We start from the raw sequence: 27,986 nt of genomic DNA, 5'->3' as shown, positions 1-27,986 counted from the left end.
AGGGTATAGAGCTGGTCCAGTGTTCCACGACCAGGACGAAAACCACATTGTTCCTCTCCAGTACCCTGGAATAGACTTTTCCCGGGAGGCTGAGGAGTGTGATCCCCCAATAGTTGGAACACACCCTCCGGTCCCCCTTTTTGAAAACAGGCACCACCACCCCGGTCACCCCGGAGTACTGTCCCGGACTGCCACGCGATGCTGCAGAGACGTGTCAACCAAGACAGCACCACAACATCCAGAGACTTGAGGTATTCAGGGCGGATCTCATCAACCCCCGGCGCCTTTCCACCGAGCAGCTTTTTGACTGCCTCGGTGACCTCAGCGCAGGAGATGGGAGAGTCAGCTGCTGAGTCCTCAGCTTCAGCTCCCTCCCCGGAAGGTGTGTCAGCGGGATTGAGGAGATCCTTGAAATATTCCTTCCATGGGAGATGCAGCTGCTGAGTCCTCAGCTTCAGCTCCCTCCCCGGAAGGTGTGTCAGCGGGATTGAGGAGATCCTTGAAATATTCCTTCCACCACCTGACGACACGCTGTAAACAGCAGTGGTGGGAAACTGCTTCCCCTTCCAGAGGCGTCGGCTGGTTTGCCAGAATTTTTTCGAGGCCGACCGGTAGTCCTCCTCCATAGCCTCCCTGAACTTTTTTGCTTCCGTGACTAACCGAGCCGCAGTCTCCCGTCGGCTGCCGCAGGAGTCCCACAAACCAACCAGGCTCGTTAGGACCTTAAGCTTGACGACTTCCCTTCCCTCCGGTGTCCACCACCGGGTTCGGGGATTTCCGCCACGACAGGCACCGGAGACCTTACGGCCACAGCTTCGGACAGCCGCGCCAACAATGGAAGTGGAGAAAATAGTCCACTCAGACTCGATGTCTCCAGCCTCCCTCGGGACCTGTTCAAAGCTCTCCCGCAGCTCCCACCTGCGGGCCCCCCTCACCAGGGATTCCACCAGACGTTCCCAACAGACCCTCACGATAGGTTTGGGTCTGCCAGGTCTATCCAGCTTTGCCCCCCGTAAGCGAAGCCAACTCACCACCAGGTGGTGATCAGTTGACAGCTCAGCCCCTCTCTTCACCCTAGTGTCCAATACATACGGCCAGATGTCCGGGTATTCTACACTGCTCTTCACCCCGTAGGCCGGAACAACAGTGAGACACCTATCCCTGACCCGAAGGCGCAGGGAAGCGACCCTCTCGCTCAGTGGGGAGAACTCCAACACACGACGGGAAAGCGGGGGAGCGATAAGTAAGCCTACGCCAGCTCGCCGCCTCTCACCGCGAGCAACTCCAGAGTAGAAGAGAGTCCAGCCTCTCTCAAGGAGTTGGGTCCCAGAGTCCAAACTGTGCGTGGAGGTGAGACAAACTATATGTAGTCGGTATCGCTCTAACTCCCGCACGACCTCCGGCTCTTTTCCCCCCCAGTGAGGTGACATTCCATGTCCCCATAGCCAGAGTGGTTGTCCAGGGATTGTCAGGGTCCCTGCTCACAACCACCACACAAATCACAAGGCACCGGCCCCTTGTGGGCCTTCCTGCGGGTGGTGGGCCTACTGGAAAGCGGGCTCACGTCACTCCCGTGAGCAAGGACCCGGCCACCAGGTGCTCGCCTGCGAGCCCCAACCCCGGGCCTGGCTCCAGGGTGGGGCCCCGGTAACGTCAATCCGGGCGACGTGAACCTCTTTGATTTTGTTGTTTTCTTCATCAAGGGGGGGTTTGAACCGCTATTTGTCTGATCCGTCGCCTAGGACCTGTTTGCCTTGGGAGACCCTACCAGGGGCATTAAGCCCCCGACAACATAGCTCCTAGGTTCATTCGGATACTCGAACCCCTCCATCACGTTAAGGTTGCGGTTCAAGGAGGGGTGAAACATACTCTATAAATAAAAATTGAATTAATTGATTGATTTTTATAAAAGAAGCGTTCTTTGTAGGACTATGGAATGGAATATGTTACTATATATGTTTGTGTTGGTGTAAGTGTCATTGAAAGAGGAATGGGATATGAAGCATTACCAGTTGCATGATGAACAGTGAAATAAGATGCTCTTTTCAGTTCTTACAATTGTAAATCTGACTCCAGATGAGTCAGTGCCTCACCAGCCATGAACCTCACCGCACGTCACTGCCACACACAGCTCCCCGGGCACTTGAGAACTGCATTTTGACCTCACCCTTCACCTGAGGTCATCTTTCATTGTGCGTGTAGTGGTGTGCTGTGTCACACTGCTCCCCGGGCGCTTAAAACTGCCCACTGTTCACTTTGGTGATGGGTTAAAAACAGAGGTCACATTCCGTTGTGTGCAGTGGTGTGCTGTGTCACAATGACAACTACTTCACTTTCCTTTCCTTTCCTTTCAAATTTGCTGGGGACTCCCAGTTGAAAGATAGTGGACGATGAAAGCATATAGTCGACGACTCACGTTCTTTACTGCATTGCGGCAATTTGGTCGACAGATGGCGGTGTTGATAATTTGTGTTGGTTTGGAGCCGATACTGTGGAGTGTCTTCTGTTTCCAGGTGCAGCGCTGGTTGCAGTTGAGCCTTTCCGCTCTCCGTACAGGAATTTGTAGAGTGCATTAGGTCACTCGGGCTGCCAGAGGCGAGAAAGCACTCCTTTCTAGAGGAGACTATCCTCTTTGCTTTGCGTGTCGGATTGTTTTTTGGGATTTGTGTGTTGCTATTCCTTTTCGGTTGCATTCACAGCCGGGAGTAGCGGACTGGACAACGGAGAGAAGTGAACACAGCCTAGCTCTCCTGCTTCAATATGAGACACTTTTAAAAACATCTAAGAATCTACGACCGTCATAATTTAGATGGAGGAACTAGAAGGTGAGCATTTACTTCAGGTTGTAACCTAATACATAGAAGAGGATCCGCTCTCTCCGTCCACTAAAACAATTCTATATTGTGTTTGTCTTTAACGCGGCTAGTGCAAAATGTGTTTGTATGCTGTATGCTCGTATGTTAGCGAATGGGTTGCGACCTAAAACGCTTTTCATGATGGATTAATCAACTGATTATTAAAATCAGTTAATTGATACGTCGTTTTGTCCAGAGATGCATAACACTACTCGTTAAAAAGTACGGTACCCTGTTAAAAAACTGCTTTTTTTAGAACAGTTTACTAAAAGGTGCAGAGAAAACAAGACACGCATTTATGAAATTTGAGAATGTAAACCAATCTAAGTGGTAACGATGCATTTAAAACTGATAGAACGGATAGATAATTGTTCTGCAGTCCAGTTGTATGCTACTATGAATATAGCTGTATATATAGCTATTACAGCTATGACCCTTACATTACGTTTTAGTTATTTACCATAAATATGCTGAACCCTGTATGTTATTATTGTTGTTGATGTTTTGCAGGTACAGATTACTGTGCTGGCTGTGGTGGAAAAATCCAAGGCTCATTTCATATGAAAGTCCTCCAGGATATCTGGCACAACTCCTGTTTTCAGTAAGTGTATGTTGTTAACACGCCTGTTAGTGACCTAGTTAAGGTTATGTCACAGTCCCAGGCTTTGATGTCACAGAGAGAAGTAACTACACTGACATGGATACTATTCATTTGACATGCTGTGACCAACATACCAGCTGCTTTCCACGTATATTGTCTGTGTACAAACAAATGATAAGCTGGATGAGCCCAGATCATTCCCCTGGAAGGCTAAGCTTTGTTTTCTGTCGGTCTCTTTTTTGTGTGTAAAAAGATATCATTGTTAGAAACGCAATTAAGGCTGCTCCTTCTGTACTGAGAGAGCTGACGGGGCTGCTGTAAATGTAAGAAGATCCTCCGCATGGAGGCTTAATGATTGTCTCAGTGTAGCTGATGGTATCTCCTTGGTTTGACAGGTCACTGCCCTATGAGTGATATTTGCTCTGAGAGGCAGTTACGTCACAAAACCATCTCCCAAGTTAGAAGTAACATGGGATTGAATGTAAATTGTCTTTGAGCTTTTTTATCACAGCTTTGTTGTTATAACTGAAATGTTATGTTTATAACAATTACAAATAGAGATTGGATTTGTTCTAGTCATAAGCATCGTAATCTGCTGATGTGGCTGACCTACTGGATTTAAATCTGCAGACCAATCTATATTCAGAGTCAGCTGATTAGAACGACTATTGTCTGCCGTGGAGGTTATCACCTATCCAGATCGGTCACGTGAACAATGTCTCATCAATATTGTTTATCATGCCCCTGTTTTGGCTGTAATCTGTGCCTTAACTCTGAGATCAGGCAGTTAGCACAACACAGTGAAGAATTACAGAGCTGCTAAATTCCTCCATTAAATAGGCGGCATGAAAGGGCAACACTCCAGCATCATGAACTCACATGGAACTATTCACTTGTAGTGTCATGTAACATTAGGTTCAGTACATAACCCAAAGGTTGGCCCTTACACTTTCCTCAGCTCTCATCAGCACTCCTTGGAGGCCTTGACAGGAACCTATTTTTTTTTTAGTTTTATGGTTATTTGAAAATGTGTTTTAAAGTCACCACCTGTCTATAGGTGAAATTACTGTGATCAGCATGCATACCTTCAGCCAGTCATCATACCAAATTACAAATCAAGGACAGGGAATTCAGCATGAGGGTGCAGTAAAAAAAGAAAAAAACAATATTCCAATGCAGGAGCTTGCACGCAGTAATCGTCTGGTTCAGGGGTGTCAAACTCATTTTCACCGGGGGCCACATCAGCAATACAATTCCCCTTAAAGGGCCAGTTGTAAATGGAAGAATGTATAGCTCTTGTATAGAATATATAGACTTTAGTGAATGCTTTTTAAGCTCCCGTGGGCCACACAAAACAGCCTGGGGCCAAATGCAGCCCATTTGGCCCCCGGGCCTTGAGTTTGACACATATGGTCTGGTTTATAGATTTTTTTTTTAAATGTGCCACATGCAACCAACATAAAGCAGAATGCACAAACAGTGCACAGTGTGTGCAAGTGCTGCTTCACTGCATGGTCACTTCTTGGTATTTGCCATCAGCATACCATGAGGCCATTTGTCTGTCCGAGGTAACAGCCACATTATTTATGTATCTGACACATTGTAGCACTGAAATCCTTATCATCATCATCATTTGTATTTATTGGATTTTTTTTATTTGGATTTTTAATAATAATTTTCTTTTTCTAACTCAAACATTTTGATATCACATTATCTTGTTTAAAATTTGTGTTTTACAGAATACTAGCAGGCACATTTTGACTTTTTCAACCAAGATGTTCAACTCGATTTACACTGCCAGATTATCCTTGATTGGTGGTTATTTAATTTGTATTAATAATTAGGACATCACAATAATGTTTTTACTTCTCCTTTATCCACTCCTGTTTGCACCTTATCACTAAAAACTCAAATGTCCAGTCCTGTCTTCAATCACAAAAACTTGTTCTGATACAAATACATACAATAAACAATTAAGTCTTTACTGCAGAGTAATTATACTATTTACCATTGTATAACTGAAATAATATAATTGAGTATTCAATTTCTGCCAGTAACCTTTTTGTAAGCTTTACACAGCAGACCGGTCGTTTTTAAAGGTCTGTTCCGTAAAACTAACATAACATAATTTAAGGTTGAAAGATTTGTGCTATATTTTGATCCGGATCACAGCACCAGTCAAAAGATGCTTGCTGTGCGAGGTGTCTTCAGGCAAGGAATGGAAGCAGCCGGTAGATGGTCGATTCGTTTTAATAGCAAAACGTCAAACAAAACAGGTCCAACAATAAAGCAAAATAAACGACGGGAGAAATATTCAAGGAAATCTCGTACAACAGTTGTTAATACGCAAATCCTCTCAAGAATAACTTCTAACTTCTCAGTAGTTGTTTACGCTTATATACCTGTGTGGGGGGAGTGGTTTTCGACTTCCCGGGTGTGTGTTTAAATCTTGTAGGCCAATGGAAGAGAGAGGCTAGGCCTCTTGTGGCCAATCATATTATTGTTCTTGTATCATGTGATCCCTGCAGTCGCCACTATGTGGCACTGCTGTTCCATGATTCAGCAGTGTTGGAAGAACCTTTTGTTGCTGGGGGGGTGTCGACAATGGTGTTGGTGTTTGGTGGCCATTAATTCTTGGGTCAAATTAATTTGCAGTGCAAACTATCTTCTTATCTGTTCTAGTTTAGATGAGCGTTATTAGAAACACAAGACTGAAGTGAAATCAAATGATCTGTTATCTTTTTTACTTCACATTTCCTGATTGTGCAATAAAAAAAACATGTAAATGGCTCAGACCAACATGCACCTGACAGAATGGAGACCAAGTGTCTCACATGGACTTTTGGTAGCTTCTGATTTGGATTATGTTTAGAGTTTAAGGTTTTTTTCCTCTTATAATTTCTCTGATTAATTTTGTTAATGGTTGGTTAAAAGTTAAGGTAATTAAAATTAATACAATTATTAATAATAACAATGACTATCTAAAAAGGAAACTTTAAAAACAAGGAATACAAAGTGCTTGAAAACAGATGAATAAATCAAGTCTGTAAAATCACAGACGGCTTCTCTTGTCCTCAGGTGTTCTGTGTGCTGTGACCACCTGACCAACTGGTACTACGAGAAGGATGGAAAGCTTTACTGTCGCAAACACTACTGGGAGAAGTTTGGGGAGCTGTGTCATGGATGTTCTCTACTCATGACTGGACCTGCCATGGTACGTCAGCTGATCAGCACTTTTTACTCATCAAAAATCCATCCATCTATCCATCATCTACCACTTATTCTTTTGCATCATAAAACATTGAAAAGAAAATTAATTTTATTCTTCTCTGCTGTTTTAAACATGTGTGACTTTGACTGAAATAGGTAAACACGAAAGTAAAGCAGTGTTTACACTGCTCATCTTATGGGATCACAATGTTTGTAGTGGACACCAACTTGAGCGAAAGTTTGTGTCTGAACAAGACAATTAGATAAAGATAATTTTTGTTAATTGTTAATGTATTTCCAGAATATCTCATGTCTGGGTTAAAGGTCAGACATTGTTTATTTTTTAAAATCCATTAGACGTGTACAAATTCAAAAATCATTTTTTTGACATTTTATCTTTTACTATGGTCAAAACACTGAAAACCTTGATGAAAAATCTGTATGCATGGAAAAGCTTTTCATACTAATAGTTCTTGGTACATGGTACTGGACACACATGTGGAGTATATTTGAGATATTTTATGGGATTAGAGTTGATCCTACAAGGAAGACGGTTCAGGACTATGCAGTAGGTGGCTGAGAAGTTTGTTCACTGCAGACAGACTATTTCTCCAGGTTATCTTTACTTTTTATGATTCTTGATACTTTACTTCAACCTACAGATAAAGACAATGAGAGAACTAATAGATATGTTTTCTAAGATGAATGGAAGCCAGAAGTCTGCATACCAGATGTTGTTCCCAAAACAATACCTGTCAGGGAAACATTTGCCCCAAATTCCTTCCACAGACAAACTATGACTTTGTTTAAACCCAAATATGTACCTGTTGGCAAACAGCACATTTTGGAGAGTAAAACTAATACTCAGCCTTCCGTTACTTTGCCAATTGATTGTACGTCATTTGGATGTGCGTGCCTTTGCACACTTTCTAAATCTTTCAGTCTCTGCCTCGTCATGAGTCTTGTAACAACGGCTGCCAACAATTTCCCTATACTTAAATCATACCAGAGTGCCCACAGAGCGTGTCACTGATCCCTGTGTGGATGCGGTTCTTCTGCTTCAGAATAACATGAGCACATTAAAAGCCAGGGGGGGGCTGTTTTTTTGGCTATTACAGATTGAGTGATACTTTGCATAGACTTCTGCTGAACACATTTAACCCCAGACCACATTTGTGAATTAGTTTCCCTCTTTGGGGCCCCTCAGTGGTCCCACTCCAGTCTGAAGTTCTCTGCAGCTCACTTCCTCAAGTCGCAAGTGTTCATTTAGTGAGGTGTTTCTTTTCTACACCCATCATGTTGGGAGATGAAGTAACTGTCATCAGAGTGAAGGTATGTTTGATATACAGTACCATCTTGTGCAGAACAGAAACTAAAGATGAACAAGCTGTGAAAGTCGAACTGTACAGTGGACACTCTGTATGGCCACTTCATTAGGTACAGCGGCTCGAACCTGGCTGGTACGTGGTCTTCTTTTGTGCATGGATTTCAAAAAATACTGGCCCCATTCCTGGGAGATTTTCATCCCATGTTAACATTACAACACCACATAGATGCTGCAAATGTAGCAAATAAATGTAAAAGTCCCATTTCACCTCATCCCAAAGGTGGCTGTTCCGCACTGACAGCCCATGTGAGGCAATGTAGGTTGGGTACACTGTGGCCATGAAGGGTTGAACACAGTCAGCAGCAGATACCAAAGTAATTGGCAGTGCCTGCCTCCATTGATGACTGGAGGCAAGCACTGCCAAGACCCTAATAGCCACTGGGAACAGTGAAGGAAGAGTCTTCATGTTCAAAGCCCAGAACAGAAGGGCATTCAGTCCTTATTACCATTTGTGTTGGTGATGTAGTGTGTTAGACTAAAATACTTAATTATTGTTGCAGTCAATTAGATCAGATTGTGAGGGGGAAAGTTACATTAGACTCAGTAACATTTACCTTTCACTTGTTGTGCCACCTCTGCCTTGACATCATGCTTGACCAGCACATGGGGCTCCATTCACAACAGAGAAAAGGCTGGATCCAAGGCAGCTGCTTTGAGGTAGACTGGATCTGAAAATGGAGCATCAACCCCATCTTGTGTTCTAGCCATTTTCACGTTGATGAAGATTCCCAGAAATCTTTTATTCTGGGATGCCTGGAGACTCCTGACCAGGCCACTCAGGAAGCAGACTTGAGGCTTCAGCTTCTCAAGGTGGTGGTTGAGGGATAAGACAGATGGAACAACAGCACTGATTGTGATGACCTTCTCCCCCTCAAATTAGTTGCTTCTCCAAATGGTTTCAAGATGTCCACAACAGATTCCACTCCCGTGCTGTGAATGACAACTCCCTGTGCCCAGCCTTTTATACAACAGCACAGAGCTTTAGATGATTGCAGTGGAGAACTGCCTTCACTTGCCAAAGTGTTGAGTTTCATCTTGTGTTGACTGCAGCAGGGATGCCTTTCTGTTCCCCAAATTCAGCATCAAACATATCTTTGAATGTTGTGCTTTTGTGCAGCAGTGAGCTGAGTTTTGATAACTTTGAAAGAGAGTGAGATACCACTTCTTTCAAACTGTCTTCCACCACCAGCTGAAGAGTGTGTGCAAAACACTGCAAGCACTGTTTCTTTGCGATAGCAACATCTACTGTTTCCTGATCTTCCAGGGTTAAGTCACACCAGAGCTCAGGGTCATCAAGATTATCTCCGTCATCGTCATCCTCTTGTTCACTGGGGAAGCACACAGTGAATGCTTTTCTCATGTTAGCAGCATTGTCACTAATAATGTAGTCCAGTTTATCTTTAATGGTGTATATGTCACATATTGACTCAAATTGGTCACAGATTCTTTCAGCTGTGTGTGAGCCTTTGAAGCGTTCACAGGCCAAGAGATTGGACATTAGCTGTATCCTCTCTGCCTCTTTCTCTATCCAGTGCACAGTGACACCAAGGAATCCCCTCATCTTTAAGTCAGACCAAATGTCCACAGTGACTGAAACATGGTCAGTGTTGCTCAATTGAGTTTTTAGTTTTGAGCGTCTCTCTTCAGCGAGGTTCTCTGTTTTTGATGTCAGTGTTCTTCGACACACTGGGCTGTACTTGCTGTTAAGTACTGTCAGACAGTGCCGAAAACTCTTGTTTTCCACGATAGACAGAGGCAAGTTGCAGTCAATAATCAGGTCGGACAGTATTGCATTGGTGATAGTTTTCTGCTGTGGATGACTCATGCTGTATTGCCTGACACAATTGTCCAAGAATTGTGAAATTGAGGGCTGCTGTGGTTTATTTGGGATCCTTTTGGCCATCTGGTACTCTTCAAATGTGTAAACACATTAAATGGATGTCAGAAAATCCCTTATAGCCACATATTCATTAAAATGAAACTACTCTGTATTGCTCATATTATTAATATCAATTTTAACATTGTGTTATGAATTATAATGTGTGTGTGGTAAACAACATACACACATTACGTTACAGTTGCAACACAGCCCAAACTGAAGTTATATCGCTTGAAAAGTAAGTTCACTCTGAAGTAAGCTTGCTGTTTTAATCAGTGGACTCGGCTTTGCTGGAGGCTGAGAACAACGAGCAGTATAACTTCGTTTTCATGTCGGAAAACTCCGTCTGACGGCAAGCTAAACCGGCACGCATATTCTTACGCGCACATATAGCGTACACTTCTTTGCAGAGGGCTAAAATACGCTGGCTGCCGTCTACTTAGTGTGATGCACTGACTAACGTTATGTAACACATACAATCCTGCTTAAGAAAATCACTAAACAACTGTAGGAATAGGGGAGGGAACTCCCAGTGGAGACGACAGATTGCCGTGTTTGCAATGTAACGATGACTGACTTTACAGCCTCATTGGTTTAACTACGCAGCAAAACAAAGCTATTAAGCTAATAAACGATAGCTTTCATTCAGAACTTACCGTTCGAAGTCGGAAGTTGTGGCGTCTCCGTCTGAAATCTTCGACCCGCATGTTTTGCACTGCCACTCGTTTTTTGTTGACCTCCTCGTAGTTTTTAAATCCGAACAACACCATCTTTGGTATCATTTTTCTCAAACGCGCGTTGTTTGACAGCTCTTCCCTATTGGTTGTCTTGCAATTAGATTGGCTCGATGCAATCGCGTCAAAACATCGTGGGTGTAATTTGATTGGACGTTGTGCCGACAGCACACACACGCACACAACGCACACGCGTACACAATGAGAGATACAGAGCGCTCCTTAATAACTCACCGTATTTTTCGGACCATAAGGCACACCGGATTATAAGGCACAATATCAATGAACAGGTCTATCTTCATACATAAGGCGCACCGGGTTATAAGGCGCGAAACAAAACAGTCAATCAAGCATGCCCGGATCCCTCTCGTCATTCTCCGAGTCAGTCTCGTTGCTGTTAATTAGTTGTTCAGTAATGATTCCGGCTTTCATGAAAGCTCGAACGACATTTGAGACTGATACCTTAGCCCAGGCATCCACGATCTATTGGGAGATAGTGGCGTAACTCCCTCTTTTGGCGACTGTGTGTTCGCCTTCTGTCATCCAATGCTCCCACGCAGCTCGCAATTTAACTTTAAACGCCCTGTTAACACCAATATTTAGCAGAGTCAGGAGGTTGTCGCTATTTTTGTTCTGGATGGTCACTGTATTGTTGTTTAGACGCTGTTCCGTGCGGACGTGCGGATGTTGTTTTGCAGAGAGAGTGTGTGTTTTGCCTGTATAGATAAAAAAAGGAGAAATAAAAAGAGTTTTTGACCACGAAAAAATCGACAGCCATGCGTCTGAGTCGTCCTGCATTGCACCATACATCGACAATACAAAAACACAACGCAGAGTCTCCAGGTGTTAGGAGGCACGACGAGACGTTGCACGGATTTGGGTTACACAACCATACTATAATAATTGTTGTTGAGCATCTTCTAATTGTGATAACAGAGTTAAACATCATTGTTGGCTCCCAGTGTGCTTCAGTTGTGTGCCATCATGTGTGGTGCACTGTGTGGTTTGGCTTTATAAAATCAGTTCGAGCTCAGTAAGTACAACCAGAAGTAATACATAAGGCGCACCAGGTTATAAGGCGCACTGTAGATTTTTGAGAAAATTAGGCTTTTAAATGTGCCTTATTTCCAGTGGATTCACCACCCACAGGAAAGTTTAGGGGGGTTGGTACGGTGGAATGTGATTTGGGTGGTGGTCATGGAGACTGCTGCCCTCGCGACCCAGTAATGGATAAGCGGATAAAAATGGATGGATGGAAGTGCACCTTATAGTGCGAAAAATACGGTACTTTGTAATCTTTGGGTTTTGGAGAAAGTATCAAGTCTTGTCAACAATGGGATCAAGTCCAAGTGAAGTCACGAGTCATTGATGTTAAAGTCCAAGTCGAGTTGCAAGTATCTTTACTTTTTGTCAAGTCAAGTCTAAAGTCATGAAATTGATGACTCGAGTCTGACTCGAGTCCAAGTCATGCGGCTTGAGTCCACACCTCTGCAGAGAGCTACAATATAAGAAGATCACACAAGGCTTGTTACAGCTGTAGTCCACATAGTGATTTGGTACAGTTTTTAGGCCAAATGCTCCAATGGCCCAACCCTCACCTCGAGGGTTGACATGAGACCTGTCACAATGTCTACACCACTTGTTAAAAACATGGTTTAGCAATTAAACCTTGAAACATTAACAGTTGAGAGAGCTTTAATGCATCAGGTGATTGTAATGGCTTAGCTCCTAACCCTTAAGTACCAATTCCAAGGACTCTAATGTCCACCAGGATATTGAACATGACACGTTTATGTCAGCTCTAGTCTCTGAGTACAACAATTAGAAAACTGAGTGATGCAAAAGGCCAAAAAATGTTACCTGTGTCATAAAGAGCAAAATCAAACAACAAGGACTGAAGACCAGCAAATGTGCACAATTATTTAAAACTAATATAAAATGTAGTTGGTAAGCTGTGAGTTATGTTGTAATTTTCATTAATAAATACATTTGTCTTCACTTTTTCCTGAATTACACTCAGTTAATTATTTTCTTTCATAATTTTCATATTAGAAATGTCAGCATGTGTTTGTAATATTAACAAATTCTAGTTTCTCATCTCCTTCACTGTAACAGTAGATTTGATGATATTAGGTTCATGGACAAACCAAAACATGATGATCTAATTTATTTGGGCTCAGTTGGATTCAAAGAATGGAAACTAAACTAGCTAGTCAAAGAAATGAAAATCAAAAAACAAAATACTTTCATAAGAACTCTCACTGATTGATGACACTGATCTAATCTCAAAGGAGAGAGACAGTTTAACAAGTGGGTGAAAATGTAAGTTTGACAGCATTTATGTCATTCAGACGCACAGAGAAAGGTGACATCATCCAGACAGGCTGAAAGTAAAGCAGGTGTTACAGTGACAGTGTAAAACGAACCCTCACGCCCCTACCTCTACACACCCGTCTCAGACCAGCTAACAGAGCACAGCCTTGCTCTCACAGCTTCACACTTCCTTCCACTGAGAAACATAAAAAAATTGTTTTTGTTTTTTTTTTTGTTTTCAGGTGGCAGGAGATCACAAGTATCACCCTGAGTGCTTTGTATGTCTGCGGTGCATGGTGGTGATCGAGGATAGGGACACTTACGCTTTGGTGGAACGATCCAAGTTGTACTGGTGAGTTGGTTACCTGCAGAACCCTTAACCACTGTCTTACTCATCTATTTTTGGGCATATATATTCAGATAAGGTCATACTGTTTCCTTCAAATACAGTGTTCTGGGAACTGTAACTTGACAACAAGTACATGTTCTCACATGCACCCATCCACATCTTCTGGTGTTTTGCAGCGGAAAGTGCTACAAGCAGGTTGTACTTACACCCATGTTGGAGAAACGTTCACATGACTCGGTGCTGGACTCCTTGCCCCACACTGTGACCCTCATCTCCATGCCCTCTGCAGCCAATGGCAAGAGGGGCTTCTCAGTCTCGGTGCTGAGGGATGTCAACGGTTCAGCGAGTGTTCAAGTCAAAGAGTGAGTGTTGTCCTGACTGAACCCTGTACCTGCGCCTGTAGAGACACAGTGTTCAATTCCTTTACATAACTTCAATGACAGGTTTGCACAACAGCAGTGCACTAGTGTGTGGATCTAGAGTGGATTGAATGTGACCTGAAATTAAGCAAGCAGATTTTTCCTTAATGTCACCTTTTTCTGTCTGAGCTGCATGAATCAGAATCAGAAACGTTTTTTTTTGCCAGGTAGGTTTACAGGTCCTGTAGCGAAAGTAGGTTGCGGCCAATTACCTTCTCGGCAGAGCGGATGATACGCTGCAGTGTACTCAGATCCTTTGCAGTGGCAGCAGCGTACCAGATGGAGATGGAGGAGGTGAGGACAGACTCGATGGAGGTGTAGAAGTTCACCATCATTGACTTTGGCAGATTGAACTGTTTCAGCTGCCTCAGGAAGTATATCCTCTGTTGGGCTCTTTTGATTAAAGAGCTGATGTTTAGCTCCCATTTAAGGTCCTGGGTGATGATGGTTCCCAGGAAGCGGAAGTGTTCCACAGTATCCACAGGAAAATCACCCAGGGTGATGGGCGTGGATGGGGGTGGGCTTGTCCTGAAGTCCACTGTCATCGCTACTGTTTTTAGGGCATTGAGCTCTAAGTTGTTGAGTCTACACCAGGTCACCAGGCGATCAATCTCCCATCTGTACGCTGATTCATCTCCATCAGAGATGAGTCCGATGAGGGTGGTGTCATCTGCGAACTTCAGGAGCTTGACGTTCTGATGGCTCGAGGTGCAGGTGTTTGTGTACAAGGAGAAGAGCAGAGGAGAAAGGACACAGCCCTGCGGAGAGCCAGTGCTGATGGTCCGGTAGTCTGAGGTGTGCTTCTCCATCCTCACATGTTGACTCCTGTCAGTCAGGAAGTCAGTGATCCACCTGCAGGTGGAGTCAGGTACACTGAGCTGGAGTAGTTTACTCTGTAGGATGATGGTGTTGAAGGCTGAGCTAAAATCCACAAACAGAATCCTGGCATAGGTTCCTGTGTAGTCTAGATGCTGCAGGATGAAGGGGAGGGCTAAGTTGATCGCATCGTCTACAGACCTGTTGGCTCTGTAGGTGAACTGCAGGGGGTCCAGGAGTGGATCAGTGATGGCTTTCAGGTGTGTCAGGACAAGGCATTCAAATGACTTCATGACCACAGAGGTTGGGGCAACAGATCTGTAGTCATTTAGTCTGGAGGGTTTTTGCTTATTGGGGACAGGGATGATGGTGGAGGATTTGAAGCAGGATGGCACTTGACATATCTCCAGTGATGTGTTGAAAATGTCTGTGAACACTGGGGACAGCTGGTCAGCACAGTGCTTCAGGGTAGCAGGTGAAATGTGGTCCAGTCCGGCTGCTTTGCGGAGGGTTTGTTTTTTGAAAAGCCTATTCACGTCTTGCTCTTTGATAGCAAGAGTCGGTCCAGTGGTGGAGGTGAGGGGGGAAGCTGGGGGAGCTGGATAAGGTGTCGGAGTTCCTGCAGTGGGTGGGGTGGGTGTGGCTGTGCAGGGGAAGGTGTCAGGACAGATGCATTGTCTTTCAAAGCGACAGTAGTGGTCGTTCAGCTCATTTGCAAGGCGCATATTGTTAATGGTGTGGGGGGCTTTAGGATTGTAGTTGGTGATTTGTCTGAGCCCTCTCTAAACAGAGGCAGGGTCATTAGCTGAGAACTTGTGTTGAAGTTTCTCAGAATATTGTCGTTTAGCTTTCCTCCCCGCCTTGCTAAGCCTGTATTTTGACTCTTTGTAACTCTCTTTGTCTCCACTCCTGAACGCCTCTTCCTTGAGTCTCCTTAGCCGTCTGAGTTTTGCTGTGAACCAGGGTTTGTCGTTGTTGTAGCTCTCCCTAGTTCGTGATGGTATACAGCTGTCCTCACAGAAGCTGATGTAGGAGGTTACAGCGTCTGTGTACTCTTTCAGGCTGTTGGTAGCTGTCCTGAACACATACCAGTCAGTACAATCAAAGCATGCCTGAAGTTCCTCAATGGCTCCACCGGAACAATGCTTTGATGTCCTCACTACGGGTTTGCACCGTTTCAGTTTCTGCCTGTAGGAAGGAATCAGATGGACCATGGTGTGGTCCGAGTGACCCAGTGCAGCCCGAGAAACAGCATAATAGGCATTTTGAATTGTGGTGTGCCTTATGTATTGCTTCGGGTTGCGCTCACTGACCTCAAACCAATTTTATAAAGCCAAACCACACAGCACAGCACACATGATAGCACACAACTGAAGCACATTGGGAGCCAACAATGACGTTTAACAGTTAAACTTTAACTCTGTTATCACAATTAGAAGATGCTCAACAACAACTGTTACAGTATAGTTGTGTAACCAAAATCCGTGCATCGTTGCGTCGTGCGTCCCAACACCCGGAGACTCTGAGTTGTGTTTTTGTATTGTCGATGTATGGTGCGATGCAGGACGACTCAGTTGCATGGCTGTCGATTTTTTTCGTGGTCAAAAACCCTTTTTATTTCTCCTTTTTTATTGATACAGGAAAACACACACTCTCTCTGCAAAACAACATCCGCACTTCCGCACGGAACAGTGTCAAAACAACAATACAGTGACCATCCAGAACAAAAAATAATGACAACCGCCTGACTCTGGAGGGGCAAACAACAACAGCGTCCTCCAGTGTCCAACTTAGGTAACTGCCCTATTGATCTGCAACTCCATGCGCGCCCATCTCACCGATGTTGTCGAAACCCAAATTAACCAAACTAATTCAGGGCTTGCCATCATTCCGGGTGGATTAACCAAAGAATAACAACCGCTAAATATTGGTGTTAACAGGGCGTTTAAAGTTAAATTGCTAGCTGTGTGGGAGCATTGGATGACAGAAAGCGAACACACATTCACCAAGACAGGGAGGCAACACCAGGAGAGTTACGCCACTATCTGCCAATGGATCGTGGATGCCAGAACTAAGGTATCAGTCTCAAATGTCGTCTGAGCTTTCACGAAGGCCGGAATCATCACTGAACAACTAATTAACAGCAATGACACTGAATAAGATAATGACGAGAGGGCATGCTTGATTGTTCCGCTTAATTGTTTCGCTGACTGTTTTATCTTAATGCTCCTTATAACCCTTATGTATGAAAAATTCCCGTTCATTGATATTGTGCCTTATAATGTGGTGCGCCTTATGGTCCGAAAAATACGGTATATACTTTGGGAGATCGTGGCTGAGATTTCCTTTGTTAAAGTCCCCGAGGACAATAACTAAGGAGTCTAGATTTGTCCGCTCCACAGACAGTATCTGGTTGGCGAACGCCCACTGGGCTTCCTGCACGCCGGTCTGTGGCGGCATGTAAATGCCGACCAGAATGAATGAAGCGAACTCACAGGGAGAATAGAAGGGTTTACACTTGATGATAAAAGTTTCCAATTCTCAGGAGCAGAACTGTAGGATCACTGTTACATCACTACACCAGTCACAGTTTACATAAAAACCGATACCCCCACTTTACTCTTGCCGGAGAGTTCCGTGTTGCGGTCACCCCAGCCAGCTCAAGCGCGGGATCTGGTGTTGATCCACACAGCCATGTCTCAGTGAAGAACAGGATAGCGGAGGATGAAACATATCTGTTATTATGCACAAGTAGCTGAAGTTCGTCTACTACTCCTGTCTACTACTGTCAAGGTTACCCTGGCCAAAATTTTGGCCAGGGAAGACAGATGGTTTGAGAAAGGGGTAAAAGAGGAGGTGGACTCAGACACAACCTATCACCCACATTCAAAGCACTTTTAGGAACAATACCCAAAAGATTCTCCTCAGTTTCACACAACAAAGAGACAGGTGACCGAAACCTTTCTGATGAGGATCACAAGGACCCATCAGACTCCTAATGACTGTTTACACTTTCCCAGTTGACCCCAAGGCCCCACCCAATAGGGTGGAGCTGAAGTAGCTTCATTCTTTCACACCCAGAGCATATATTTGCTGTACTCCCCACCACCAGTTAGAACTGAAGAAGAACTCTTGGATGAGAGGTGAAACGTCTTTTAGAAAATTCACGTCCAGTTGCCTAACAGAACTTTTCAACCTTGACCATGACTTGGATGACTGAGAATCTTCATAGACATATGTAACTGTCATCTTATTAAAGATGTCACTAGATCTCACACATTTGTTTGATTTTGTAACAGAGAGGCAGCCCTTGTAAAAAGCCAGGACAGGTAGAAAAACCCAGGATTACATGTACTGACAGGACTCACTGACCTAAAACCCAATAATGCTTGATAAATCCTGTGAGATTTGTTTTCATATACTCACGTGTCTGTGTTGGTGCTGCAGGGTCAGGGGGATGCTGATCAGTCCAGAGGTCCGTAATGCCATCCATGTTGGTGATAGGATTCTGGAGATCAATGGGATTCCTGTGGGAACGTTGATGGAGGATGAAGTGAGTCCAGTACTATAAATCATAAACTGTCCTAATCACTAAAAGATCAGAACTTCGAGTACAGCCTGTGCAGATATTGTACTGTATGTCCTCATTATACAACATGTGATTTTTGACATTCTTGGAATATCTTTCAATCATTTATACTGTACATACTTCTGCTGGGAGATGATGGTATGTGGAAAGGCTACACTTGAAAACTCATTCCCACAACCTCAACAATGCTTGTGAACACAGTCATCACTCCCTGTCTGGATTTGTGTTTTGTTTTTGTATTGTCTTATTTCATTAGATTGCCTCACATTTGTTTTCATCAGATTACCCCACTTCAGATCTAAATAGATCTACCACAGCAGTATCACACTGACAAATTTGTTCACACAGGTCGTATCTAATTACATTTCCGCATTACTGTACATAATAGCTGTGGAACCTTGACAAAGGAAGCCTATTATTAAAATATATGATATTTAGTCTTCGGCCTTTAGTGTGACATCATTTCGGCAAAAAAATTCCAGGATATTATTTAATAATAATAATACCACATGATGAGATGAGATAAGGATGAGATTGTTACTCTTATGTAATCTTGGCAGATACTGGTAACTTCACTACACACAGTTAGCTATTCTATTTAGCTACTTGTACTCAGACAACCCTAGTTCCCCCTTTAAAATTGTCAAAAGTCCCAATGATTTTGATAACAGGATTCTGGAAACAATCCTCTGAGATTACGGTGCACCGTACAGTTGATACAGATTTGTCAGCTACAGATGTGGCTCTCCTGTTTCACCATGTCCCAAAGGTGCTTTACTGGTTTGAGATCTGGTGACTGAAAACCAAGAAATGTCTAAACGATGTCTTGGACGAACTTGAACCAGACCTGCCACATTTAAAATGATTCACATCACTTTTATTTTCCCATTTGAAAGCTTTGTTTCAACTGCAGCAGGTCATCTTGACCTAGTCTATGTGCATAAATGTGTCGAGCTTCTGCTTTGTGATTGGCTGATTAGATGCAATAATCAGGTGTTACTCTCAGCTGCTTGTTTTTTTTTAATTCTAGAAAACTAATAGCACATTATGGAGTTTTAACAAACCCAATCATGTGCACAGGTGGACGATCTTATTTACCACACCAGCCACACACTGCAGCTGCTCATAGAGTATGACCCAGTCCGGCAGAGGTTGGAACGCCTCAGACTGGGAGCACCCGGGAGCAGGCTGGGAGTCCTAGCCACTTCACGCATGCGTCTGTCTTCACCGTCTGATGCAGATGTGGTTGATAACGGCTCCCTGAGGAGACGGTCTTTACGGTTCGTTTGACAATAACTGAGGAGCAGGAAACTGCTGTAGGTCACTAATGAAGAAGAGAATATTTTTAATGAGCCATTTCCTCTCAACTGCAGGCGTAGTAACAGCATATGCAAGTCACCTGGACCAAATCCTCCCAAAGAGATGCCCTTTATTACTCGAGACATCGGACGCTCTGAATCACTGCGATCCCCCAACAGCTGCTCTCATCGTATTTTCCGCCCGTGTGACCTCATCCATGGAGAAATCCTAGGAAAAGGTTTTTTCGGACAGGCCATCAAGGTCAGGCTCTAATTATTATCACTTTCTTTCCACTTTCTTCCTTTATTTTTTCTCACGTAAAATGTGTTCCTAAATGACGGTGGGCTTTTGTTCCTCCCTAAGGTGACTCATAAAGCCACAGGAGAGGTGATGGTGATGAAAGAGCTGATCCGCTGTGATGAGCAGACCCAGAAGACTTTCCTACAGGAGGTTAGTAATCTCTTACGGAGAAGGGGGTCCAAGCACTTCCTCTCATAGAGAACTCAATCCTCTGGCTCTGGGTAGAGCTGTGATTTATTGCTCTCATAAGTCAAATTCACCACATGTTCAAAGAATCACTGCTCTGTGTCTTCTGTTAGTTTGAGGTTCAGAACCCAATCTTATAGAGGAGTCTGTTTTTGTTAATGCCTCATCTCATGGGTTAAGTTTCACCGTTAGAGGAAATGGATTGTATTCCTGAACATCTCCTGTTCCATCTTTTACCGCCGGTTCACTGTAGGTAAAAGTAATGCGGGGCCTCGATCATCCCCATGTTTTGAAGTTCATCGGCGTGCTGTACAAGGACAAGAGGCTTAATTTGATAACAGAGTACATCGAGGGAGGCACGCTGAAGGATTTCATCAGGGACATGGTGAGTCAAGTAGAAGTTTTATTTGCTCTTTTCATTTTCTTCATCCATACAATAGTACAAAAATGTTCAGTGGCCAGAGAAGGAGCTGGTTGCAGCTCATCATGGTGTGAGAGGGGGCTGCCCTGATGTAAACTCTGTATTGATAAAGGCCTCAGCTTTGTTGTGGGCCGGTTGGCACGTCAGCCTTCTAAGACGTGCATCAAAAAAGTTGGAGAAAGTGTTGCCAGGTTAAATCTAAAGAGCTTAGCTCCACTCCTGCTAACGCTGTCTATTTTTAAAGAGTAATTTTGAAAGCGGGGAGTGTTGTTTTTACTCTAATTATACTAAGTGTGTGTGTGCGCGGGGAGCAAGGTTTGCTTTCACGTGTTAAATTCCCCATATCTCTACTTGCTGCATTATAATTTGGTATAGTAAGCTGTGTTTATTTTCAGCTTATACCTTGTCTCCTAACTCTGACCAAACAGGAACCGTTTACATGGGAGCAAAGAGTGAGCTTCGCAAAGAGCATCGCTTCTGGCATGGTGAGTTTGATTCACAGGAAAACACAGTGATTTTTCTTTCTTGCACAATTCAGCTCTACAGCTCTGATTCTTCCACATAAGAATTAACAGATAACCAACAGACCTTAAATTGAGTAAGCTCATGGTGACAGTGAAAATTACAAAACAAAAAACCACATTTTGACAAAAATAACTCTTTTCCAAAACTGGTGTGGTGAAATGATAATGGGAGGAAGGAGAAAAGTACAATAAAACTGAGAAAATAAAAAAATAAAGGAGTGGGGATAAGATGTGGAGACTGGCTTAATCTGGAGTGCACAGCACTGGGAGAGAAGCAGCTTTGAATCAAGGATTGTATTTCACATCAGTGAAGTTTTACTGCAATAATGTGTTAATGTTCTTATGTTTTTGCTTTCAGACATATCTTCACTCCATGAGCATCATACACAGAGACCTCAACTCTCATAACTGCCTGGTTAAACTAGTAGGTGACCTGGCTACATTTGGACACCTGCCATTTGTGAATAACTTAATCATTTAAATATGACTCAGACTTTTTATATGGATTTTTAACGAATATCCGTCCTCCACCAGGACAACACAGTGGTAGTTGCTGACTTTGGACTTTCCAGACTCATCGTAGAAGACAAAATACCACCTGAAAAAACTCCCAATAACAAAAAGAGGGTTTTCCGACGTATTGACCGAAAAAAGCGCTACACAGTTGTGGGAAACCCCTACTGGATGGCTCCAGAGATGCTAAATGGTGAGTGACATGTGCATGACAGGGTTATTCAATACATATTCTATAGTCTTCAAACCATTAAACTTTACCTTTTACTTTTTTTTTTTTAGGTAAACGTTACGACGAAAAGGTTGATATTTTCTCCTTTGGGATTGTACTTTGTGAGGTGAGAACATTAGACAATAATGGAACTCATTTATTCCTTTAAGTCTTTGCTTTGGCCACAACAGTATAAGGTATTCTAGCACTGCATGTGGGTTCTATCTAGTTCATCTGCTTTGATTATCTGGTGTGATAATATACAATATCCAATCAGTATCAGATGGAAAACATTTCTAAACACAGATGCACAAAAGTATCACCTCTTAAGAAAAAGGGTTATATGACTGAATAAATATAGATAATTTTTCAGTAAAACCTATGTCCCTGAGATGACATCTTCTGAATGCTACTGCTGCAAAACTGGTATATCACACAACTAAACCATATAAACATATGCAGGCATAAAAACATCCTTATTTCATTAAAGATTTCCATGAAAAAAACGAATAATATGGAACCAAAAAGAGAACGCCAAACTGCAGATTATAAAACAGAGCCAAAAAAATCCTATATGAGCAGCAGAAAAGAAACTTAACAACAAACTGGAACTGATGTTGATAGTGAGTCCAGTGACATCTCAGCTTCATCTCTCTCCACAGTTGGAAGAATTGTTGAGAATAGAATAGAAGAATTGAAGTAACACAGAGAATAAGTGACGCTTGTTAGGTTCATGTTTTTTTAACCTATGTTCTTTGTCTAAATTAACAGTCTTTTGTTCTTGGGTACTCCTGAAATGAACTGTACTGAAAGAAACAGTACTGAAACTGTACTTCAAAAATAAATGTAACCTATAGACCAGTGCAAGTTGTCTGGTGAACATTTTGCTGCGTAAAAATGCATTTGTTTTATAGTATTCAAGTCTCACAAGATGTTTTAGGACAGATTTACTTTGGATTTGAAGTGAATTTAAAGGTTAAGGGCATTGCTAGGTAGACTCTCAACTGAGTTTTGCTACAGCTCAGAAATCGGTCAGACGTTAGGAGGGCTAAAGTGATTATTGGTTGCTGTTTGAGTGAGGTGATTATGTAAAAAACAAAATGTGTACACTAAGTATTTCAGTAGTACTGTAAAGTATTTAAAGATGTCTTTTAATTAGTAGTTGTATGTGACGTTTTATAGACTGAATATTAATTAAAGCTAGTACATCCTAAACCTTATTGTTCCATCTATTCTGATCTATTAATGCTTTGCCTTTTTTTTCTCCTCGTCTTAATCCTTCAGATTATTGGCAAAGTCTATGCAGACCCAGAGTGTCTCCCGAGGACCAATGACTTTGGCCTGAATGTTGACAAATTTATAGAAAGGTTCCTCCCTGACGACTGTCCTCCAGCTTTCTTTCCACTGGCTGTGGCCTGCTGTGACCTCACACCAGACGAACGGTAAGCACGTTGTGTTAATGGTTAATGTCTTACAGATTATTATTATTGTTGAAAGTTGATTTTTGTAACAAATAGCTGGTAGAGAACATCTGACGATTACTGGAACTAAACAAATTGGATTCAGCAGCAGCTGTGGTGCAAATGTAAAATCTTTGGAGACAATAATTCACCTGGAGACACACTATCCTGTTATTTTTTAAACTTGTATAAGCAGCTCTGAAAGAAAATAATCTAGACCTGCCAGTACAAGTCCACGCCTCTGTTGCCAGATTCCTTCACCTTGTTTTGTCTTGTTTTCAACCTTGTCGGTCTGGTTTGACATCACATCCCTCTCTACTCCTCCCTTTAGTCCACCTTTCCAGAAACTGGAGGACTTGATCGGAGCTCTGTCCCTTAACCAGGAGCTGGGCATCCCGCTTCCAGCCGAACTGGATGAGCTGTACCTGAGTTTCAGTCAACTCTACTGGCCTAAAAACGGCTCTCCTTCTCCGAACACGGACGAGCCACCAACACCGACTGCTGCCGTTCCTGAGTCTTACGGTGTGACTGACAACAGCACCTAGTGTCTCTGTCTCCCCCATGTGTCCACTCTGAACTGCACTAAGACTGAGGATGTGAAAAAGAGAAAAACAGAACTAAAATCCGAGCCATTTTAGAACTGGATCTCCTATAGTAGGTAGATCAACTTCCTCTCTGACTGGGACCTTCAACTATGTAAAGCCCCACGGAAGAAAAAATACATTTCACCAAAACTTTGTGGTCATGTTTACTGTATATAAAGACACTTTCTATGAGCTTCTCAAAAGACCTTACTGAGTTTTGTTTCCCTGCTCTGATGGTGGTGATGTTGTCCTTTGGGGTTCTGGAATCAACAGATCAGTTTCTACCTAGAAGCAATTGCACACCACCTCGGCAGCAGCAAAAGAAAACAAAGAAACTTGACGGTTAATTTGATAGGTTTGTTCACTTAAACAGAAGACAGGACCTGATAAAAACACATGAGACTTGAGCGGTGGAAGCAACAACCACTCTCAACTGGCCAAGGAATGTTCAGAGCTTTTTTAGTACATTTGATTTGAGCTTTGATGACATGGTTACAAGTATGATACTTTGTAGTTTAACCATTTAAATATTTCCCAGTTTCCATATAATTTTTGAAATGCTTAACAAAAATAACAGTTCACATTAAACAAAAGTGCCAATAGCAGTTGTTCGACATAACCATGAATGTAAAAATTTGCCTGTGACTTAAAACTGGAATTTTTTTTTTACATGCAATGTGTAAAATGCTGTACATATACATCTTTAATCTGACATCTTTTTCTAATGGGAACACTAGATTTGTAGTTTTTATTTTAACAATGGATATGTTTGCCAGTACTTTTGACAATTATAACCACTATTATTTATATAACTTTAGTCGTTCTTTTAATAAAGTTGAGAAAATGTTTCACTTTCAGTTTATTTTTGTTAGTTACTTCTAAAGAAATGCCATCCATCCATCCATCTAAAAATATGACTTATTGGTGGCTCTTATTACCTCGTGTAGACTGCTCAATGCTCCATTCCATTTCTGTCACCACATGCAGACTTGATACAGTCCTTTAGTTCAGTGAGTTGAGGCAAATAAAAGAGACGACCCTTCATTAAGGAGGGAAAAGTGAACTACTTGTCATTGTGACACAGCACATCACTGCATGCAATGAAATGTGACCTCTGCTTTTAACCCATCACCAAAGTGAACAGTGGGTAGCATTACACACCCAGGGAGCAATGTGTGGGGACAGTGCCAGGCCCAGTGCACTTCAGTGGCAACTTGGCAGTTGGTGGACTTGAACCTGAAGCCTTACAGACCCAAGTCCACTTCCTTAACCACTAAGTGTTAGGTTTATTCTAACATATGTGACGACAAAGTAACAACACAAAAGATGTCTGGATCTTTTACTTGCAAGGGGAGAGTGCAGCTTGCTCTGCTGGCAGCTTCCTCATCAACTCCGAGTTGCTGCACCCTTCCTCTGCTCTTTTATTTAGTTTACAAAAGTATCAGATTACATATCATGTGATCGTGTGTGAGTATATGAATGGGTATGGAGTAAGAAGGTGGGTGTGAATGTGGGTGTGGCTGTGTCTGGTAATTTCTCCATCAGTCTTGAGCACACTAGATTATAATATGAGAAGCAAACAGTTCCTTAAAGCGACAGTACAGACAGACAGACAGTATTGCATGAAGCAATGATAATAAATTAAATTCTTCCAACACTAAGCCACCACTGCCCTGGTTGAAAGAAGACTGGTTGGAAGCAAACTATTAGCTCCTTGGTTTCTGACTGGTTGAGGAAGGATGTACTGTCAGACATTTTGCAAACCATTCTCTGAACACAGTCCTGGTGTTGTTTTGAATGTAATGGATGAGAAAATAAAGAGTCATTGAGAACATTTTAGATGTTGCAGATACACCCCATGGCTAACAAGAGCTGACAAGGGGGAGAGATTGCAACCTGGACTAAATCATTAGATTCACGCAAAAATTTAGTTTTATTGGTAGTGTTATTGACGTATAACAACGATCACCTGGGCTTCCAAATACATTAAATAGATTTAGAAGTAACTCAAATTAACATAACACTGAAAAGTATGATAGGTTAGAGCAGTTATTCCCACCACCATGGCGTAGCACACTAGTGTGCTGTGAGACATGTACGTTGCAAGAAATTTTCAATTTCACTTCATTTTTAACTCAAAAAAAAAGTTTTCTTTGTTCATCAATGTATAGTGACAGGTAGAACAATTAAATACTCTTCCACTAGATGGCAGCTCTTTTTAGTTTTCATAGCCACATGAAAACTAAAAAGGGAATCAGAGCTGTTTAGGACGATCCTTCTGTACATCTATCTTCAATTCCTGTGAGTAAATCAGCATTGTCTTCTACTAAAATTTTTTAGAAGAAGAATCCAATAAGTCGACACTTGTGTCTGTGAATTTTGACTCTTTATTTAACAGTATACGCGGGGTATTCCTGTATACTGCATATGTCTTTCATTCGAAAAACCATAACAAACAAAAATTTAAATTTTTTATTTTTTTTATTTTTTATTTGTCTTCTACTAAAAATTTTTAGTAGAAGACAAATAAAAAATACTGTTAAATAAAGAGTCAAAATTCACAGACACAAGTGTCGACTTATTGGATGCAAACCGAGTAAGAAGTGTGATGATTTTGTCAAATGCTTGTTGGCCAAATCTGAGGCCATATTTAACAGTAATTGGTAACAAAAATAAATATTTGCTCTTGACACAAGACTGCCAACATGAACATGATGATGACTCAAACTCTCTCAGGTAGTTTTAGAAGAACGCACATTACAAAACTGCCAGCAGAGAAAGCTGGTGCGAAGAAAATCCTACAAATTGCAACCACAGCTACAAACCGTTGAAATTACGGCTAACGGTCCAGTTATCATACTTCACTTGTACCGTCATAGCTTTCATTTATAGGGTGTCAAACAACTTCAGTGGGGCAAAATATGTTTTGAGTGTATGACCTAAACAAATAAAGTGAATATACAAGACATGACTTAACTTTAACCAGGATCTTCTCCACGGGACACCGAATTTTGGAATATTCCTTTTTCTAAAATGGCAGAGTAACCCCGGACTGACCGTTTAGATTTACAAAATACAACTTAGCAGGGTGTAGTATGATAACTGCTTAATTCTCAAGCAAAACAAAAAAATAATTCAAGGTAAACGCTAGGCTAACGTTCCATTAAAGCTCGTAAACAGATATATACACCACCTGGCGGCTTCTTAACCAATCACGTTACTCAAAGAGTTGCTGATTGTTCTTCTTTCGGCTTGTCCCTTTTTCAGGGGTTGCCACAGCGAATCATTGTTTTCCATCTTTCCCTGTTCTCTTCTACTCTGACTCCAACTATCTGCATGTCCTCCCTCACTGCATCCATATATCACCTCTTTGGCCTCCCTCTTTGTCTCCTACCTGGTAGCTCCATCTCTAGCATTCTTCTACCAATGTATCCACTGTCCCTCCTCTGCACATGTCCAAACCATCTCAATCTGGCTTCTCTAGCTTTTTCTCCAAACCTTCCTTTCTTCTCACTTCAAAAGTACCTCTTATTATCTTTAACTCTGCCACCTCCAGCTCCGCCTCCTGTCTTCTGCCTATTGCTCCCGTCTCTAAACCATACATTATGGCTGGTCTCACCACCATCCTGTAAACCTTTCACTTCACCTTAGCTGACACTTATCTACAGTATCACAGATAACTCCTGACACTTTTCTCCAGCTGTTCCATCCTGCCTGTACTCTATTCTTCACCTCTCTTCCACAGTCTCCACTGCTCTGAACAATTGATCTTAAGTACCTAAACTCCTGCACCTTCACCACCTCTGCTCCTTGTAGCCTCACCATTTCACTGTTCTCCCTTTCGTTTACACACATGTACTCTGTCTTGCTGCGGCTGACCTTTATTCCTCTTCTTTCTAGTGCAAACCTCCACCTCTCTAGGTTCTCTTTTAGCTGCTGCCTACTCTCACTACAGATCACAATGTCATCTGCAAACAACATAGTCCATGGGGTCCATGGGGTCTGACCTCATCTGTCAATCTGTCCATCACCACAGCAAACAAGAATGGGCTCAGGGCCGATCCTTGATGTAGTCCCACCTCCACCTTGAAGTCTTCTGTCCTTCCAATAGCACATCTCACCACTGTTGTACTATTCCCATACATGTCCTGCACCAAACTAACACACTTCTCTGCCACTCCTGACTTCCTCATACAAAACCACAATTCCTTCCCTTGGCACTCTGTCATATGCCTTTTCTAAATCTACAAATACACAATGTAGCTCCTTCTGACCTTCTCTGCACTTCTCCATAAGCATCCTCAAGGCAAATATTGCATCTATTGATACTCTTTGA

The 27,986-nt window shown here is 42.6% G+C and overlaps 2 protein-coding genes across 4 annotated transcripts in view; both read left to right on the top strand.

The window, feature by feature from the left end:
* The window catches only part of LOC103397252 (transcription factor 7-like 1-A), a 287,021-nt gene that overhangs the window by 205,526 nt on the left and 53,509 nt on the right, over window positions 1-27,986 (top strand). The gene's annotated exons all lie outside the window — the stretch shown is intronic.
* On the top strand, window positions 2,468-24,498 carry LOC103397254 (LIM domain kinase 2-like). Its single transcript, XM_008335470.3, has 16 exons — window positions 2,468-2,825; window positions 3,366-3,456; window positions 6,535-6,670; window positions 13,222-13,331; window positions 13,505-13,690; window positions 18,011-18,116; window positions 19,233-19,432; window positions 19,526-19,712; window positions 19,815-19,901; window positions 20,191-20,322; window positions 20,787-20,843; window positions 21,241-21,306; window positions 21,417-21,588; window positions 21,678-21,733; window positions 22,891-23,048; window positions 23,398-24,498. Exons 1-16 carry the CDS (start codon window positions 2,810-2,812, stop codon window positions 23,609-23,611), a joined length of 1,974 nt encoding a protein of 657 aa, XP_008333692.1. The 5' UTR covers window positions 2,468-2,809; the 3' UTR covers window positions 23,612-24,498.

Source organism: Cynoglossus semilaevis, chromosome W (assembly GCF_000523025.1).
Source record: "Cynoglossus semilaevis isolate Cse_v1.0 chromosome W, Cse_v1.0, whole genome shotgun sequence".
Taxonomy (NCBI): Eukaryota; Metazoa; Chordata; class Actinopteri; order Pleuronectiformes; family Cynoglossidae; genus Cynoglossus; species Cynoglossus semilaevis.
This window is presented reverse-complemented; position numbering and strand designations above follow the sequence as displayed.